The 19,185-nt window shown below is 42.2% G+C and overlaps 1 protein-coding gene across 1 annotated transcript in view; it reads right to left on the bottom strand.

The window, feature by feature from the left end:
• F5 (coagulation factor V) overlaps positions 1-19,185 on the bottom strand; it is a 74,555-nt gene that overhangs the window by 3,060 nt on the left and 52,310 nt on the right. Inside the window, exons 14-23 of the mRNA XM_050158311.1 lie at positions 16,673-16,847; positions 15,409-15,645; positions 13,649-13,856; positions 10,271-10,450; positions 7,985-8,101; positions 7,179-7,250; positions 6,088-6,191; positions 5,516-5,671; positions 3,278-3,422; positions 331-482 (exon numbers count right to left, since the gene is read on the bottom strand). Coding sequence (XP_050014268.1) covers positions 331-482; positions 3,278-3,422; positions 5,516-5,671; positions 6,088-6,191; positions 7,179-7,250; positions 7,985-8,101; positions 10,271-10,450; positions 13,649-13,856; positions 15,409-15,645; positions 16,673-16,847 — 1,546 coding nt within the window. The remainder of the gene's footprint in view (positions 1-330; positions 483-3,277; positions 3,423-5,515; positions 5,672-6,087; positions 6,192-7,178; positions 7,251-7,984; positions 8,102-10,270; positions 10,451-13,648; positions 13,857-15,408; positions 15,646-16,672; positions 16,848-19,185) is intronic.

The raw sequence follows: 19,185 nt of genomic DNA, 5'->3' as shown, positions 1-19,185 counted from the left end.
AAGAGTAAATTCCCAAATTATCTGCAAACTTAAATTATTTACTATCTATCTCTCTGCACACTGCTGTTCCTTGCTGTTCCTTCCTGTTTTAAATCACAGCTCGACAGTGATTTACCAGAACTACAGTGAAGATGTGTGACTTCCTCTGAGCCATGGTTAGAGCTGCGACTGTGGATTTTGCAAGTCATCCTAGCCTCTCAGATCTGGCACTTCCGAATCTAACACTCCTGCTCCCCAGTCACGCACCCCCACCCCAATATGTCCCCTGTGGTAGGGGCCTTTGTTTGTTTCTGGAAGGCAAGAGAACACCATTTATATGATTGTTGTCACCTTGGCTTGCCAGGCATTCACACGGCCCTGGGCATTCAGGCGGGCTCGGGAGGGCTCCCAGTAGTCTCCCCACCAGGACTTCTTAAATGAGGATGCAGTGATTTGCTTGTTTTCTATCCTTCCATCTTCCAGGCCCAGTGGTGTGGAACATCCTGCCAAGTGGAAAGTAATGTGATTAATTCCACAGCATTAAGAGTCCCTGCATTGCATTTGCAACAGAGGAGGCAAGAAACACCACTCCCAGGGACACAGCAAAACAATCAAAACAAAGAGCAATTGTTCAATTCCAGTGCAAGTACCACTATAAATATACTATTCAACGCTCATACTCACACCCATTTGACAGAAGAGTATAGAGGACAGCAAGACATAGCAGCTTGCCCAACACAAGACAGTCAAAAGAACAGGAAACTGAATTTAATGCTAGTTATCATCAAACACTATATCCTAAGTATGGGTACTCCCTTCTTCTGACAGACATGAAGTTGTCCGTCTTTGAGGTAAATGGTAGTTCTGAAAGGGTTATGTGTCCCATAATAATGACATTTCAGTTAATAGCAGACCACACAAATAATAATGGTCCCATTAGACTGTGAAGCTGGTGCCTTGTAACATCCTGGCTGTCATAGTAACGTGTGACCTCTGTGTGTGTGATGGTGCCCATATAAATCTACCTAGGTGCATAGAATCATGTAGAATTCATAATATTCCATAGTAGACTACAATGTAACGGCTTTGTGTATTTATTTTACTTTCAAATCATTATTTTTGAATGCACTGTTTCTACTTAAGTAAAGTAGCTCATTGTGAAGCAGCACCATGCTATGCTCACTCACCGCATTTCCCGATTGTGTCAAGAGACCATACTGAGTGACTGTACTGTGCTGTCTAGGTTTGTGTAAACACAATTTATGGTGTTTGCATGGTAAGCAAAATAACCTAACATGCATTTCAAAGAACTGATTTCTACAGTTGAGTGAGGCATAGCTGTACACGTACACACACACACACACACACACACACACACACACAAAGTTTCTTTTAACAGAAGCTGATGAGAAGATGTAGTGAAGCTTTCAGAGTCACTGTGTTTTCCTTTTCAAAATTTTGAGCACATAGACTCTTTGGAATTTTGCCAAGGCATTTTGAGCCTTCTAGGCAGCAGAGCTGACCTATTGATTTAGGAGCCTAGCTAGTGAGTAAGGCTAGCTAACTATTTTCTTAGTGCTACTTTGCTTTTTATTTGAAAGACACAGACTTTTATTTTGAAGCTATAGCTTGCTTTTTATATGTGGAAAAAAATCATAAGAGGAACCTGTGTCCTGTGTGGTAATGTTCTTGTCCATTGTAATGATTTGTCATTCATATTGGTTTAATAAAATGTTGACTGGCCAGTAGAATTCTGGGAAGAGGAAAGGCAGAGACACAGTCACAATCCAGATGCAGAGGAAGCAAGATGAGAATGCCTTACTGAGAAAAGGTACCAAACCATGTGGTTAAGCACAGAAAAGAATTATGGGTTAATTTAAGTTGTAAGAGCTAGTTAGTAATAAGCCTAAGCAATAGGCCAAACAGTTTATAATTAATATAAGCCTCTGTGTGTTTCTTTGGGACTGAACAACTATGGGACCAGATGGGACAGTAACTTCCATCTACATATGTAGAGCCCACTATGTAAGTTCCAAAAAGTGGAGAAAAAAGTAATGCTTATTATGTAGAAAATGATTTTTTTTTTTTTTTTAGTTTTTGAAGACAGGGTTTCTCTGTAGCTTTGGAGCCTATCCTGGAACTAGCTTTTGTAGAGCAGGCTGGCCTCAAACTCACAGAGACTCACCTGCCTCTGCCTCCCATGTTGGATTAAAGGCATGTGCCACCACTGCCCAGTGAAAATGAATATAAATTAATAGAACAGAACTTCACATTCTAGGTTAGCGAGAGTACATGACTGAGCAAAGCTACCATTCACACCATAATTATGGAAACAAAACTCCCATGACTTGTAGAACTGTTTCATGGAGTAATCCTGCCTACACAAAATTTGCATTTTGTGTGGGCAGTTTTATACACTACTAGTAATTAGGTACTGGCAATTGTCCACATCAATTTCTCTCACAAATGTCAAGGTCAGCATTATCTACTTTGGAAAGAAACTGGTTCCAAAATTCAGGTACTTTTTTAATGATGAGTCAGGGGATGATCATGTAGTTAACAAGAGCATGACACTCAGTTTTTTAGCAGTCAGCTGAGGCCTGGGTCAGCCAAGCCTTGGGCCAATTTCTTTTAACTCAGAACGCCTGGACAATGATAGTATTTTCTATATATGCCTGAAGGTTAAAAATACTGGAAGACATTGCTTCAAAATCAGAGAATAGTCAGTAGACCTTTATTATGACTGTTTCTTATGACCCAGATTTTGTTACATCCTAAGCCAAATTTCATTCCCTGAAAAAAAAATAGAGGCTTGAAAAGACTTGAGGACTTATACCGGGTCCAAAGCAGAATACAGAACACACTCGTGGTTTCAGAAATAGGAAACCAGGGTCAGATTAAAGAACACTCATTGAACCCCCAAAATGTGCCAGAGTCATGGCTCCTTGAGTCAACAGGCTCTCACTGAAAATGGGCTGACGGTGACGGTCCCAACCTAGACCAATGATGATGCCATGGTGGGGCCATGATGATGCTCATATCATCTAGGCATCATCTAGTGAGGTGCTCCCTACTTCCTGACTGCCGGAACCAGGCCCAGTCTCTGTTTAGATAGTACTGAGAATATTCTATTTGGAGCTTGTGTTTTGCCAAAATAATAATAATAATAATAATAATAATAATAATAATAATTCTGGAGCCTGAGTGGTTGTAGGTATCTATGAATTCTAGTCTCCCACACTGCTCAAATCTTGAGTCTTGGGGTGGCCATGAGAAGGTCGTGCTTCTTGTCCCTTACCATTCAGCTCACAGCCTTGTAGCTCGAACCGAAGGGTGGGTCTATTATAGGACTTTGTTGGATGTATCCTAATGTATCTAGCCACGATAGGTGGGTCAAACCGATTCTCTTTAATTGTAGAGGCATCTGAGTTGCCAGTAAAATCCTAGAGGAAAACAGAAAAGCATTAATAACAATTCCTATAGACATTGTATTTTTAATAAATTCATCTAACAAGTTTTGTAAGATTCTTTCATGGGAACTGAATCAATTCAATTTGGTTTGAAAAACTGGTTGTGGATATTTCCACTTTGAGGAAGCTGGTGGCGATGCACTTTCTCCTATTCCCTCTGCTGTGTAGAAACCTTGGACTACACCTAAAAGAAGCAAAAGAGATGAGAAGCTGGTATGAAGAAGCAGAACAGACCAGCTAGGCCTCTCGGGGATGTAAGGAATAGCACAGTCCTGGGGCCCAGGCTTTCTGTTTACATCACATGTCCCGGGCTTAGAGATGAAGACGGCAACAGTCTCACTAGATAGCAGTTGAATACCAGCCAGCTACCACAGGAAAACAAACAAACCCAGACTTAACCCAAGCATAGGAGTAACAGCTGTACTGAAGGGGTTAGACTTCTAGATTTCTAGGACTGAAGAGGTACTAGAAGGGTATTAGAGAAGGGCAAAGTAGGAGCCCAGGACGCCGTCTCTGCAAATCCTAGTAGGGCGCCCTCAGCAGTGTCAAGAGAAACCAGTGTGAAACATTGCCCCTACCTAGCAGTCAAGAGAAATAATGACTCCTAAGGCGCCCAGTGAGAACTTGGACTCTGACCCCTACCTGGAAGTCACCAGTCTATGCCCCACCTCCCTGTCTCTGACAGAGAAGCACCAGAAAATGCCCAACTAAAACAAGCCAAGAGTAGGCATCAGCAAGATTGAACACAAACAATAGAAGGAAATCGATAAAGGAACTGGTTCTTGGAGAAGATTAAAAACAAATTGACAAAACCTCAACAGGGTTGACCCCAAAGTAAAAGAAGAGAGAAATTTTGATGTCAGAGATGAAGTAGGCCATGTCGCTACAGTCCCTACAGATGTTGGGAGGACATCTGGGAACAACTGGTACTACAGATTCTACACATGTGACCCACAATGCAGAGGAAAGGAGCCAGTTCATGTTTTAAGAGCCTCAGAAAGAATCACAACTCACCCTATAAAATAGACAGCTCAAACAGCCTTCAAACTACTAAAAAAAGAAATTGAATTTAAAAATTTTACATTTCCCACAGAGAGATTTTCAGGTCCAGATGGGTTTGTGAGTGATTTCTGCCAAATGAAGGAATTAGCAATGGTTTTAGAAATCTCATCCCAAGCACTGAAGGGAATGCTCTTTGATTTATTTCACAAGTCATCCACTGCTGTATTAAAGTTAGAAACAGCAGAAAACAATCAAACTGCACACCGAAGTGCCTCATAAATATGGGCGTGAATATCCTTAAGGTATGATGTCAACTGCTGTCTGTGTGTTCTCTCTCACTACTGATTTTTTTAGCATCATAATTTAAGATTTTTAGTGATCTTAATCTAAACTACGTTATAAATGTGTCCCTATTAGAAATAGATGAGATAGCAAAGGAAAAGTAGCCTATGGTTAATGGTTTATATAAAATACCAACAGAAACAGATTAAAGGTGGTTGGCTTAACGACGGCCAACAGGCTCTCTACATTTGGATATTTTTGTCTGCGGAGGAGGCTGGGGACAAGGGGGCTGATCTAGGAATCTTGGCTAGACTCACCGAGGACCAGGCAGGAGGACACTGGCCCTCAGGCATGTCCCCGAGAGCAGCCGAGAATCATGTGGCTTCAGAGCATCTCTGGGTAGTCATGCTCACTGTAAATTCAGGCATGTTAGATAAGGAACAAAGTAAAATACGACCGTGAAATCAGAACTCTTGGAGGGCAGTTTCTAGATAGGCTCTGTGTTGCTCAGTGGTAGACACTGTTCCTGCCACCTGATAATCTAGTTTGTAGGGTGCTTGCTTAAATGAGTTTTTCCTCTCAAGTGTTGTGGAGATTTGAAGTTTTAGTAGCTCCTTGTGTCCTTTTAATTTGTAACATACAGGCTTATATTGGCGTTTTTTACTTCCTAGGACCCTTAGAGAACCGTTCACGTTCCAGTCGTCCTGATGTACTGGTAAAGGACATGCTACGGAAGCCCCAGAGTGAGTCTTAAGATTTAGCCAGAAAACATGTGCACAAACCATGATGTTCTTTGTGCTGTTCCCCCTGAAGATCTGCCAGTTGGTTTGGTCGGAGCTGTATGCCACGTGGAATTCGGTGATAAAGCAAGACTTTAGGTAGTGTTTCGCACCCTGGGTTTGTATCCCTGTGACTACAACTTCCTTCTGCATGTCCACCTGCAGTACAGACAAGTCGGTAAACAGCAACATCCTCGTTAGTGAGTCACAGCTTGCCATAGCTCATGCTGTAATCAGCTTTCTTTAGCACTGGACAATGCCCAAGGTCTTAGTGAGCTCAGTAAAAATGGTGAGGCCAGGGTACAGCCCACAGTCGAGCAAAGCACACCTGGACTTGAGTGTCAGCCGAGGCGCTGGCTGGGAGAGCTTTATTTTGGGAAAGTGGTTGTCATCTTCGTCTGAGTTTTTCTTTCTTAGGCTGAAAATCAGTAGACTCACCTCCCCAAGCTGAAGAGCTGAGAACAGTACCTGCCACCCCTTACTGCTTTTTCCTTTAGCGCTACTGTAAGAACCTACTGACCCACCGCCATTTTTGTCACAATAGCGGTCAATATCATCAGGTTAGTAAGACATACCTGGATCCAAGACTTAAAGGCAAAGTCTAAAGCAGATTTCTCTAAACTCCAAGCATTATATGAACCACCATTGTTCAATCGTGCTAGTTTGGGCTCCCAATAACCTAAATTCATAAACAGAAGAAAAAGGAATTGTGAATATATTTGTTTTTTGAGGGAAGGTCTTGTTATATAGCCTAGGCTAGACTCAAGCTCACAGTCTTCCTGCCTCAGCCAGGTACTGCCATGTCTAGCTTGAAGTGTTGTTACCTTTTTTTTTTTTTAAATAGAAAATGACCAGTTTCTCAAATAAGTTTGGTCCATCAGAGAAGCAGATCCTCGGAGGATCTGTGCTGTAGGTAGGAGACCAGGCAGGTGGCATGGGCATAGGCTGCCTAGCCAGTCCTGAGTGATGAAACGTTGGCTTTCGGCCATGTTTAGTCAGCTGTAAGCCTTCATCCACCCTTCCTTGTGCATAGGTCATGTTTGTGTTTTCTCAGCCATGTTGATATGGCTACTGCTGAATATACCTACTGAACAGGAAGATTTGGGAGGAATCCGTGGGATCTCATGATGTTCTTCGTGGTGGCCTCTAGATCTCAGAAAGGGATTTGAGGCAGAATGAATAAATCTAAGGGACGTTTTGTTCATAACATTTCTTGACTGGATGAATGGCTAGCTTAAGTATTGGGACTGCCTTTCCTGAACAATAAAACCCAGTGAGTCTGGCTGGAGCTTATGTGTGAGGGCCAATCTAGGCAAGATAAATGGAGTTTGGGAAATGATCACAATGTCGTAAGACTAAGCTATTTACTTCCTGCCAAATCCCTGCAGAGCTGTGGGTTGCTCAGCAATGCTGGGTTCTTTGTGTTTCCTAGAGAAGACCCTTTGGGGAATAGACATGCTGGGTGTATGAATATGATTTTAGCTCCTGCGATATTTCTTTCTCTACCAGAGGAGAGCTACAGAAGGAGCTGTTTCATCAAAGCTGTGGCAGACACAAGCCCAGAGAGAGGAACTGGCTCATGGTCAGGTTGTCGTGCCTGGCTTCATGAGCTGGATTCTGCACAGTGGAAGCATCCCCAGTCACAGGTTACGATGTTGCTACTTACTCAGATGTCCTGAGGCCTTGATCTGTGAATCAGATATGACACCCGTGCTCAGTCCCATTGGCATCTTACACTCTGTGAAAAAAAACCCACAAAATTCAATAATTTTTTTTAGAAAAAAAATATATAATAAGTAAAACCTCCATGGCTAGACATTGTTTTCACTTATCTTTCACGATAGTGACATTAATATGCCTGATTAGAAAGTGATAAGCACTCAGCAAGACTATAGTTTTTATTAAAATAGTGAACACGACATGAGAAATTAACTGGAGTCTTAAAAATATTTTTAAGTTGATTTCTATCTGGCTCAATTTTTAAAACAAAGTCTTGGCATTAAGCACTATTATTCCTAAGACTGCAGGGCGCTCTTGGCCTGGGGATTACAAGGGAGGAACTACCAGCTAGCGGGCACCTGGATGAGAGCGCACTGCTTGGTCATCAACAGGTGATAGACAAGACTTGATACCGAATGGATAGATAATCTACGAGTTCCTGCAGAATCCTGGTTTCTCTTTCGGCTCTACTCTAGGAGCTTAAAGGTTTTCTTACATATATTTTTCCCATGGGTCAAAATTTCTGTGGAAGTAAGCTTTCTATTGGTTTCCCCAGTCATGAAATACTTGACCCGTTTGTTAGGGTTTTATAGATAAATTGTTATGTTTTTAATGGCCAGGGGGAAAAGCCTGTTTCATCATTGTCACAGCAGAATGATGAGAATCAGGTATTTGCAAGAACCAGATAACTGGACATCGGAAGCTGTCTATTATTAGGCACCTCCTCATCAGCAAATATCACATGGGCGATACCTTTGTCTATGATGAGAAAGGGCGTTTGCATGCCCGCTATCTGGTTCTCTCCAATCTCTGTGTCCAGCAGCCACCAGCCAGGCTTTGAGGCCTTCATTTCAAGAGTTTTAAATGAGCCTAAAATAGGGAGTGAAAGAGAAAATGATAAGCTTAGTGATTATCAGATTAATATTGTGGCGGAGCGCTCTAAGAATCTTAAAGTCACAAGAAGCTGCAGGGGAGGATTTAAAAGTGATTCTTCTCCCTTGAGGCTAGATAAAAATTAATTCCGTGAAAGCTACGATACCAGCATCCACAAATTACCAAAACTAAGGGTAGAGGAGCTACTCGGTCAGGAAAACATGCTTGCCTAGAATTCTCAAAGCTCTGAACTTGACAAAGAACCCTGTAAACTGGGCACCCCAGTGCATGCCTCTAACTAATGGGCTCAGTAGGAGAAGGCAGGGGAATCAGGAGTTCAAGGCCATCTGTTGCTGCATGGGGATACCTGAGACTATTTCAAGCAAACAAACCATCAAGCAGATAAACAACACAAGAGAAATTACCAAAAATAAATCACCCAGACATAAAAACCCTGCCAGCCCTCCTTAAAAAGTTTTCAGTCGTCTAAACTCACTGTTAGGAACTGACCCATACACAATTTGAATACACAGTTTCAAGTTTCAAAGTGACCTTGAATTACTTATCACTCGGCATTATAGCTATAGAATGTGTTTTCCTTTTCAATATGTAAGGAATAAAAATATCCTTTCCTTACACTTTCAAATTCTCTTCAAAGTGTACATACATAAATAAAAATGTACAAAAATGGTTTCAGGAAATTGGAAAGAAAGCCTAAAAGTTATGTTAATTTGTACTGACACATAGTGTCCACTCTCTTCCACTTGATCCTATATTTGAGTTTTATTTACTACAATTTATGACCATGTCCCAGATTGTGAGTAAAAATTAACCACTAATGGTTATTCGTCTCAAACTCGGTGAATCACATCGCTCATGTTCCTTCTGTCATCTGTTATTTTGATTTGAAAATGCATGTGGGATGCTCAACCTTCACTTCTCAGGCCACGCTGCATGTTTATGCAACGAACCACTCACTTGCTGACACTTGGTGAAAAGATGGGGTGAATTTGGCCTGGTCCGTCCTGTCTCTGAAGTTAAACAAAGGAGCAAAGGAGCTTTTTTTTTTTTTTTTTAACTCTTAGGGAGTGGCATTCAGAACCAAACCAGAAGACATTTCTCCCTCTATTTAGTAAAATAGACTCGTCTGGACTTCTGTGTCTGTATATGAGACTAATTCACACAATGGCTTTCACACCCGACTCAGATTGCCTTTCGTTAATTCTTCAGATAGTATGTATGGGGAGGGCAGCTGCTTGGAAGAGATCCAGAAGCCCGGGTCTTCTCCCCCACGGTCTATACCTTTCCAAAGTCTCTGAGAGTGAAAATCTCAGTTCGTGTGCATCTTAACCCGAGTCCTGGGTTCTTCAGTGGCATCTCGCCCTCATAACCCCGCCCACTAACAGATTTCTCTTCAAAGAACTCAGAGACACAGCAAAAATCTTCCCTGATGGCTCCCGTTTGTATAGATCTAGGTTAATCATCGTGTTTTCACATGAACAACTCCAAATGCCTCCGTTAGCTTTTACAATTATGCAAAGGATCTTGTTCTCCAGAGTCATGAATCTGTTCAAGATTACAATTCCCAGAATCGCTTACTCAGAAAGGTTAGGCTGAAGGTTTCAGAAGTGGAGTTCAAGGCCCCCGAAGAGCACAATTTGAGTTCCTAATCAACCTCCCAACAGCAACAGGTTCTTCTTTGTGCCTTGGTGGCTTATTTGTCATGTACTGAGATCTGATTCTCATGAAACACAGATGCCCAGGAGAAATTGCGTGAGAAACTCTGTGACGACCCGAAGGTCACAAATCTGTCATATGTGGTGCCTACACACAGCTCAGGAGATCCAGATGTCCACAGCTGTGCTCTCCTGGTCTAACCTGCAGCTCCCTGCGTCTGATGGTTCACTCCTCTGGTATAGCCTGCTGTTTCCTGTTTCCGATAGCTCTCCTCGTCTAACCTGCGGTGTCCTGCTTCTGATGGCTCTGTCCTTTCTAGTCTAACGAGCACTGTTTGTGCTGGATGTAGAGAGACAAAGCTTTGCCTTGACATCTAAAGCAGACTCTTCCCTTAAACAGTAGATGTACAAGGAGACAAAGACAGGAAGTTACAGGCTCCCTGTCCTGCTATTTCTTAGCAGGGACCTCTCCCATCACCCAGATCTTTACCAGGTAGAAGCGGCCAGACCCCTAACTGGTGCTGTTTGGTGCTGTTATCCAGCAGGGTCTGGCCATGAAAGTGAACCACGTGAATGTCTTGGGAGTCACCCATGTTCAGAAGGTGGAGCCTCACCCACTCTTGCTCGTACATTATCAGGCCAGGCAGATTGTAGATCATCCCATTAATGGCTGAAAGGAAAGAGAGAGAGCTGTTGTAATCAATCAAAAACTTGTATGCACAAGGAGGAGTCGGGTAAGCCACCCACTCCCCACCCTTCTTCCTCATTACTGGGCATTTCTAGGCCTACCCAGGTGTAGAAAGAGCCCTTGGCAGTTTCACAGAACCAATGCGAGGCTGAATGAGGACTTCTGAATTTTTAGGCTACTTCACAAACATCTGCAGAAGTGTGGGTTGGCTCTATTTTGGAATGGTTTTTCTCTTTCTCCCCCAGATTTTGTCCCTCTCCTGCTTAAGGCTTTGCCCATTTGCCTTTCACATTGATTGTATAAATGTCCCCTTGATGCAGAAAGATGAAAGGGGGCAGATAATGCTAGCCCCTAGGGTGAGAGTAAGTTAACAGTAGCAGTGTGTCATCTTTCCTTGGTGTGGCCCCTCAGCTCACCTCTCAGGTGTGAGTCTAAGATCGCCACGCTGTGTCTACCTTCCCTTTAGTGAAATCGGTGGATTTTTTTGTTTTAGGTGAGGTCTTGGTATATACCCCAGGCCAGCCTGGAACTCTTTCTCTTTAGCTCAAGGTGATCCTGAACTCAAGGTGTTCTTGTCTTATCCTTGGGCACAATACCATACCACTGTGTGTGTGTGTGTGTGTGTGTGTGTGTGTGTGTGTGTGTGTCTGTCTGTCTGTCTGTCTATAGGTGTCTGTGTGTTTAAAGCTCCTAATAACCTTAACCACCTTAAAAACATAACACACATACACATACACATGCACGCATGCACACACACACACAAATTAATGATAAAGTTTGGTGCTATTAAACACTTAACTGGAACAGAAGCAGGGTAAGGAGACTTCAAGGGATTGATGTAGGATTTCAGAAACCAACCAAAGAAACTTTTGGAGGGGGAGGGGTTGCAATTATTCTGGCACTTGTCGAATCATTTCGAGTACAGGAACGCCTGCCTACATACTTGAGCACAGCTCTCACCCCCGTGCTTCAGTTTCTGTTCAAGAATTTGATGTCATAAGAGTGAAGGGCAGTGGGAGTGGTCACTACATCAGCATCGTTCAGGGGCTGCACTAGGATACAGGAGAGAGGACTTTCAACAGAGATGCTCAATGAACATTCAGTAGATGAGGATGGATAAGAGGACTTGTTCATTCATTCACTATTTCATTTGTATTCTGAGCATGTGCTACAAAAGCCAGGCACTGAGCTAGAGCCTGGAGGACTCCAGAGGTCTGCTTGTCACATACCCCAATAAATACTACACATTGGGATCACTAAATGTCCAAGAATTAGGAATGTGTTTAGGACTGAAGCTATAATAAACATAGCTGGCTTTGGGGGGAAACCAGAAAGCATTTTCTGGAGGATGCTCCTCAAGCAAATGGCATAATCAAGAGATAGCCCATCTTATTCTTCAGCCTGTGGGGTCTTACTAGGCTGAGTGGGTTCCTAAAGGGGATCTTCCTGCTTATTCAAGACAACTTCAGGGCTGAAAGGCCTAGAGATGGAAGAGGGAATGGAAGGGAAGGGAAAGAAAAGGAAGGGAAAGGAAAAGTAGGGGAGGACAGAGAAGGGAAGGGGAGGGGAGGGGAGGAAAGAAAAGGAAAGGAAAGGGAAGGGGAGGAAAGGGGAGGAAAGGGGAAGAGAGGGAAGGGAGGAGAGGAAAGGGGAAGAGAAGGAAGGGAGGGGAAGAAGGAATCTCTGTTTGCAATATGTCCAAGAGCTGTCTGAATCAAATGTATTCTAACAGAAGTTTTTTATATTTGAATTTTAAAAAGTCTTTAAAGGTTTTTATGAAAAGCAAATTCTACTACTAGTTGGTGGGCTTTTAGAACAAATGTAAATCATTGTTTTCCTACTTGTGTCTCCAAGTATTTACAGGTGACATTATTGACCGTCTAGAAGTAAGGCCATGTATATAAGAAGTGTGCCTTGAGCACATCAGCGATAGAGGAAAAATAAATCTACCTAGCCTGGGTGGCTGGCTAGAGGTGCCATCTCATAGCATGCTATAAAAACATCTTGAAGTACATTGTTCATTTATTTGCTATTTATTCTTTCAGACAAGGTCTCTGTGTGTAGTTCAGCCCTCCTACCCCAGCCTTCAGTGCTGTGATTTCAGGTCTGTGCACCTTTCTCCTCCCTCAGTATGCTGACAGACTCGTTACCAAAAGCACAGGTTCTCACTAATTAGAAACTTCAGAACAATGGCCTTCATTTTCAAACTTCATTTCCAAAACAGGCCTGAGGTGTCTCTCATTTATTTTTCAATTTATTTTCACCTTGTGTGTCACATGTGTATGTGTGTGCACATGTGCTCGGGTGTGCACACACATACACATGTGCACGTGCATACACACACACACACACACACACACCTATGGTATTAATGCAGAAGTCAGAGGACATCTTGTGAGAATCTGTTTTTCCCCTTCCACCATGCAGGTTTGGGAGATGGCCCTTGGGTTTAGAAGCAAGCCCTCTTACTTTCTGAACTGTCTTACCACTCATGAATCTTTATTTTCTTCTTGTTTCTATCTGTTGTTGCTTTGGCTGGACACTAAACTCTTCGTCCTGCCTTTCGCTAAGCCTGTTTTTTAATTAATTTGCCATTTTACAGGCCACGTTCCTCAAGGGACTTCTGAACAGAGACACTTTCCCCCGTATCACCCTCTAAGGGCAGGCTGTCTTGCCTGTATCTCGTTGCCTGGATGCTTAGCTTCCTAGTTCCTTAAATTCTCATGCCACTTGGTACAGATGCTGCCTGCAGAGGCCAAGAGATGGAGCTGCTATAGCCACTCTGATTTCGGAAGAGACACAGGGATGACCGTTTCTTGGTGTAAATACTAATTGTTTTAGACTGCAAGAAACAGGGTCATTAGTATCTTAAAGAGTAGGGTGATACCGTGCCCATGCCTATGTATGTTGCCATCTGGAGGACAGTGCCCATCTTCTTGTTGGTTAGTTTTATGTTGTCTGGTAGCAGCCAGTGTATGCTGGCCTGCAATCCCTCTGTGCTCTTTAGCAGGGTTTCCTATGGGCCAGATCCTCTCTCTAGGATGCTGAAGAGCCAGGCTTCATTGATGCTCCTGGCTCCTCAAGAACACCTAAGGTCTAATCTTTTGAAGACCTAAAGGCAGGAATCATTGTGACCTTGTGAGGTTTAATCAGAACAGATCAAAGTCAGAGGAAAAATACCGTAAAACTTGTGGGAATTTTTCACTTCTGGAGAATCGATTCTCCATGACCTTTTGGACTTTTCATAGTACCAACTCTTCTTTTCATCAAAGGCCATGAAGAGCAAGACAAATTCCCTCCTGTCCATAGGCAGATTGCTCTCCTCGTGAAGTGTTCCTTTCCGGCAGATCAGAAGGGGGCCAATCAAACCCGAGTGGATGTCTTTCTCCTGGAAGACAAGACAAGCAAAGTGCAAACGCTCGTTATTCATTGGAATATTCTTATTTTCTTTTCTGACAATTACAGTTCTTACACAGAAAGAAATCTCATCTAAGAGGCTCCAAACTTGAAGATCAGTAATGAATATGTCTGGGTTGTTATCCTTTAGCTGAATAATAACCATAAAAATCGGCAACCAAACAGACACCATTTATTGAGCGTCCATACTTTATTAAAGGCTTTGCCTGTAGTGTCTTATTTAATCCTGACAACAATCCCAACGGCAAGCGGAAATACATTCATTGAACGCATGTCTACTAATCTCCCCACACCCCCTTCCTTCTACCACTCTCTGTTTTGGTTTTGGGAATGGAATTGATTTCCATCCCCAGCCTCTTTTTAATTTTTTCAAAGACAAGTTCTCACTAAATGGTTCAGCCCATCCTTGAATACACTCTGAACCAATCCCCTAAATCCCTAAACCGCTTGTCCAGGGACAAAGGGAATCCCAGGAAACTGTCTAGAAACCTTGGTCTAACAAAGACAGGTATTTACCCTGTCTTTGAGGGCAAATCTGAAGCCAAGCTGTCCTTTGCCAGGTGGAGGGCTGTGAGAGGGCTTTGGGTTTTGCTGGCTGTGAACCTGGGCGGAGTCATCAGCCATCTGTGTTTGGGAGTCTCACTGTGCAAAGGTCTCTCTCTAGCGGTCAAGGGCAAAGAAGACAGTGAGAGTCCAGTGGGTCTGCACAGACGCTGATTTCTTTCTGCTTTTCCTGGGCGCCTAAGGCCAGCCAAGAAGACAGGAGGTGGGCACAGCTTGTCCTGATCGACACAGTTGCTAGTTTGCCCAGAGAAACTAATTGTTCCTACCTTCCTGAATGTGCCTGGATTATTCCTTCGGGAACACCGCAGCCTCCTCCCTGTGTCCTTGTTTAACTTAGAACAGAACTGACTTCTTATCGCATTGTTATTTATTAGCCAAAGCTACACATTAAGTAACAAACTGAATCTCCTCGTGGCCTAAGTGGAGCAGGGAAAGCATTTCCTAAGCTGATGAAAATGATTGACCGGTCTCTTCCTCAAGAGGGCACCAGATCTCATTACAGATGGTTGTGAGCCACCATGTTGCTGGGAATTGAACTCGGACCTTTGGAAGAGCAGGCAGTGCTCTTAACTGCTGAGGCCCCGACTTAAGACTAAACTACTTTAAATTGCAAACTAGTATGGTTCTCTGGGAGCACACTCAGACTTATGTATCCCCAGGACATCCATTGAATGAACACTTCTCTGTGCCACATCTAATGAACTGTGTGGAGTGTCTCTGGTTACGGTAGCCACGCCGTGAATGGCAGCTCTGCCACATGTCCCATGAAAAGCATGGGAGCCTTTTTTTTTTCAGACCAGGCTGGCCTCACAGAGATCTGCCTGCCTCTCCCTCCCAAGTGCCAGGATCAAAGGTGTGCGCCACCATCGCCCAGTCTGTAGGAGATGCTTAAAACAACAACAACAACAACAAAAATTGTGGCTTTATGATGAGGGTAGAGATCAGAATTCAAAACCTACCACATTCACTGCAGAGTAGTAGGCCCAAGCCCGGCAGGCAGAGCCAGCGTTCTCTGGCCCGGAGCGCTCGATGGCATGCCACACATATGTATAACTGCTGTTGGGCTGGACAGCATTGTCTTCCTGAAACCATTCAGGAGAGTCATCTTCATAAGTCTTTCCCTCAGAGGACTTTTCATAGAAAAGTCCATGGGCATGAAGAGAGTATGGTCTGGATGCTAAATTTTTAAAGCGAACCTAGAAGAAAAAGAAGAAGAAAGAGTGTCTTAACGTACCAACCCAAAACTTGTCAGCACTAAAGGCTGTCACTGGCAGTCATGATATCAGAGCTAAGGTGTACCGGGCGCTTATAACTGCAAATGAATTTTTGCATATTACTTGATTTAACGCAAGACCCAAAGCGAGGGAGTCAAGCAACCATTGATGAAATCATGGGCTAAAAGAAGTGTTTCCTCCATTATCAGAGCAACAGAGAGCCGACTAACACAGACTTCATTGCCTTCCATGACAGAGTAATTGGTTTTGCTGTGTCGGAGTTCAAGGCCAGGATCTTGCAGATCACAGACTAAGTGGTTACTTTTTACCCATGGAGCCATCTCCCCACCCCCGTGTGTCTTTTGAAAAGGAACAAATGGTCATTGACAAACTGGCAGATACCCTCACAGGTCAAAGGTTATGTTTCTGGACATAGATGCGGGGCAGTTTTTCTTGCGTTTTGTCTGCTTATTGTTGTTATTGTTTTGTTTTTGTTTGATATATGAGAGTTTAGGAAGGATGGGGAGATAAACTCTGTTATAAAAGCAAGTTATTGTCTGGGAAGTGGATACAGGGTCTTAAAAGCAATCAATGACTAAGGCTGGTAAAATGCTTAAGAAACTGGCTTACTCTTTTAGGGCAGAGAGACATCTTCATTTTCCAGTTTCCTTTCATTTGGTCTCATATTGTCTCTTAAGAAAACGCTGGGATATATTTATAAATTACTACGGTTGCTGTCACCGCTTCTGCCGTGAAACACAGCTGAGTCATTTTCTACATTAGCTCAACACAGCCTGGCTTCAGCTAGAAATGCCAGTGCTGCCTCTTCCAGATTAAACAACTTTCAGGGTTAAAGTGTCTAAGATCTTTTTTAATCTCAAAAATTGCCAAATAGTCAAGCAGACTCTGGGGGCGGGGAATGGCAATTATTCGTCAGTTCTGAGAAACAAATCAGCTTTGGTGCTTGTGGCGAATCCCTGGAGACTCAGAGGGCTCGAGGATGGCTTACTTGGATCACGTCATCCACTTCAGCTCTGATAACAGGACCCAGAATCCCAAGATGCTCCTCGTATTCTGCCCGAGGATCACGTCTGGTGAAAGTACTGTCCAGGTATTTTCTGAAAACAACTTTCTTGTATGTGGTGTCCCTTGGAGGGGCATCAGAGTCTTCACTGTCCATTTCACTGAAGTGACAGCAATAGCATTCATTAAAAAAAATAAAAAAGAAATTAAGGACTGTTGGGGAAATCTGGGAGAGATGGCTCAGCAGTTAGGAGCTCTGGTTGCTCTTGCAGAGGACCTACATTTGGTTCCCAGCACCCACTGTGGGCAGCTCACAACCACTTGTAACCCCAGTTCTAGGGGATATTCTGGCCTTTGAGGATGCCAGGCACACACACAGTTCATACATACATTCAGGCACTCATACCTACACATAAAATAAAAATAAACAATTGAAAGGAATTAGGAAATAATCTGTTTGGTAACTAGCATAGAATATTTAATAACCACTTCATGTATAAGTTAATGAATATATATAAATGAAAACACAGGTGACTACATATGTTTTAGTTTCTGGCTCAAATATAACTTCTTAGGTAATACTTCCTAAAATCTCTTGGACTAGGTCAAGTATAATTTCATTTATTTATTTATATATTTATATAGCATATTAATATATCAGTATAATAAATATATGTATGGTATTATTATAGTCTACACAGTAGATTTCTATAGTAGTCCTATAGTATTTCTAGTATTTCTTTTTTTGTTTGTTTGTTTTTGTTTTTTGAGACAGGGTTTCTCTGTAGCTTTCTCTGAAACTAGCTCTTGTAGACCAGGCTGGCCTCGAACTCACAGAGATCCTCCTGTCTCTGCCTCCCAAGTGCTGGGATTAAAGGCATGAGCCACCACTGCCCAGCTTGTCCTATAGTATTTCTACAGGATGTATAACAAATTATGTGAGACCTGAGGGATCTATTAATATCTCAGTCTGCCACTAAGAAGTCTTATGAGGCCAAGTATTCTGCTCAGCCTGCTCATGATATGTTCTCCAATTCTGTTTTTTTCTTTTCTTTTCTTTTCTTTTCTTTTCTTTTCTTTTCTTTCTTTTCTTTTCTTTTCTTCCTTCCTTCCTTCCTTCCTTCCTTCCTTCCTTCCTTCCTTCCCTTTTTTGTTTCTTTATCAAGGCAATGTGTTTCTCTGTAGCTTTAAAACCTGACCTGGTACTAGCTCTTGTAGACCAGGCTGACCTCAGACTCACAGAGATCTGCTTGCCTCTGCCTCCCAAGTGCTGGGATTAAAGGCATGCACCACCATTGCCTAGCTGCGTTCTCCAATTTTTAGCATGTTATTTGGCATACAGTAGGCACTTAATATGCTTTTTTCATAAATTAGTAAACAAATATAATGATATAGTAACAGACAACATCATTCAATGGGTTAGTACCAGAGCTGGGACTTCCTGATGATGGTCAATTGAGTTAGAAGGCCACCCTCATGAAAGGGATCAGATAGACGCATGTCTTTTACTCTGAGTGGCTGTTCTTGGCTTTGATTTTGCTAAAGCATATTATTTATAAGCTTTTAGACACTGGTCTAAGCAAAGATTTTCATGATAAGACTCTGAAAATCAGGTAACAAAACACAAACGGACAGATGGAATTCCATTCATGTAATATCAAACTAAAGTGACATGTGGCAAAGGAAACAGTCAAGAGAATTAAGAAACAACTTATGTGATTGGAGAACACATATTGTATCAGATACATAAACATGTATCTGATAAGGAATCAATATCTAAACATATATGAGAACTTAATTACTAGCAAAAATATTGATTAACAGCAGGCAAAGAATGCAATATACATTATTATTAATAATTAATTAGTAAACAAGATAATATGGTAACATAAATTTTTATATATAATATATTTAAATTTTTGATATATTATCAAAAGAAGACTTAGAAATTCCCAACAAGTACATAAAATGCTACTGTTAACAATCAAAAATGAAAATAAAAATCCCAAGGATATCACTTTTAATCAGTTAAAATGGTGATTATAGGAACAGGAGATAAGTGTTAACAAGCACATAGAGAAAAAGAAGCCTTTAAAATAGAAAAAAAAGTGAATCTAAATGATAACACATTATTAAAAATAGGACAGAGGTTGCTCAAAAAATCAACAATAGAGTTCCAACATACATTGCAGTCTCATTTCTCTCTCTTGCCCTTTCTTTGAGATGGGGTTTCACTGTGTGGCACTAGCTAGCCTAGCAGTTACTACATTATATAATCCAGGCTGTTCTTGACCTCCCAGAGATCTGCCCGCTTCTGCCTCCCAAGTGCAGGGATTAAAATGTGTCACCATGCCTGGCTGGAAATCTCATTTTTGGCCACAGAATTGAAGGTGAAATTTGTACATTAAAGAAACAGCTGCATTATTACAGGATTATTTATAACAGCCAAATGTATAATCAACCTAAGAGTCTATTAATGGATGAATGAATAAAGAAAAT

Source organism: Alexandromys fortis, unplaced genomic scaffold, assembly GCF_014885135.2.
Source record: "Alexandromys fortis isolate MF-2015 unplaced genomic scaffold, M_Fortis_MF-2015_v1.1 scaffold_97, whole genome shotgun sequence".
NCBI classification, from domain to species: Eukaryota; Metazoa; Chordata; class Mammalia; order Rodentia; family Cricetidae; genus Alexandromys; species Alexandromys fortis.
The sequence above is the reverse complement of the archived record's forward strand: the minus strand, read 5'-3'. Positions and strand labels throughout refer to the sequence as shown.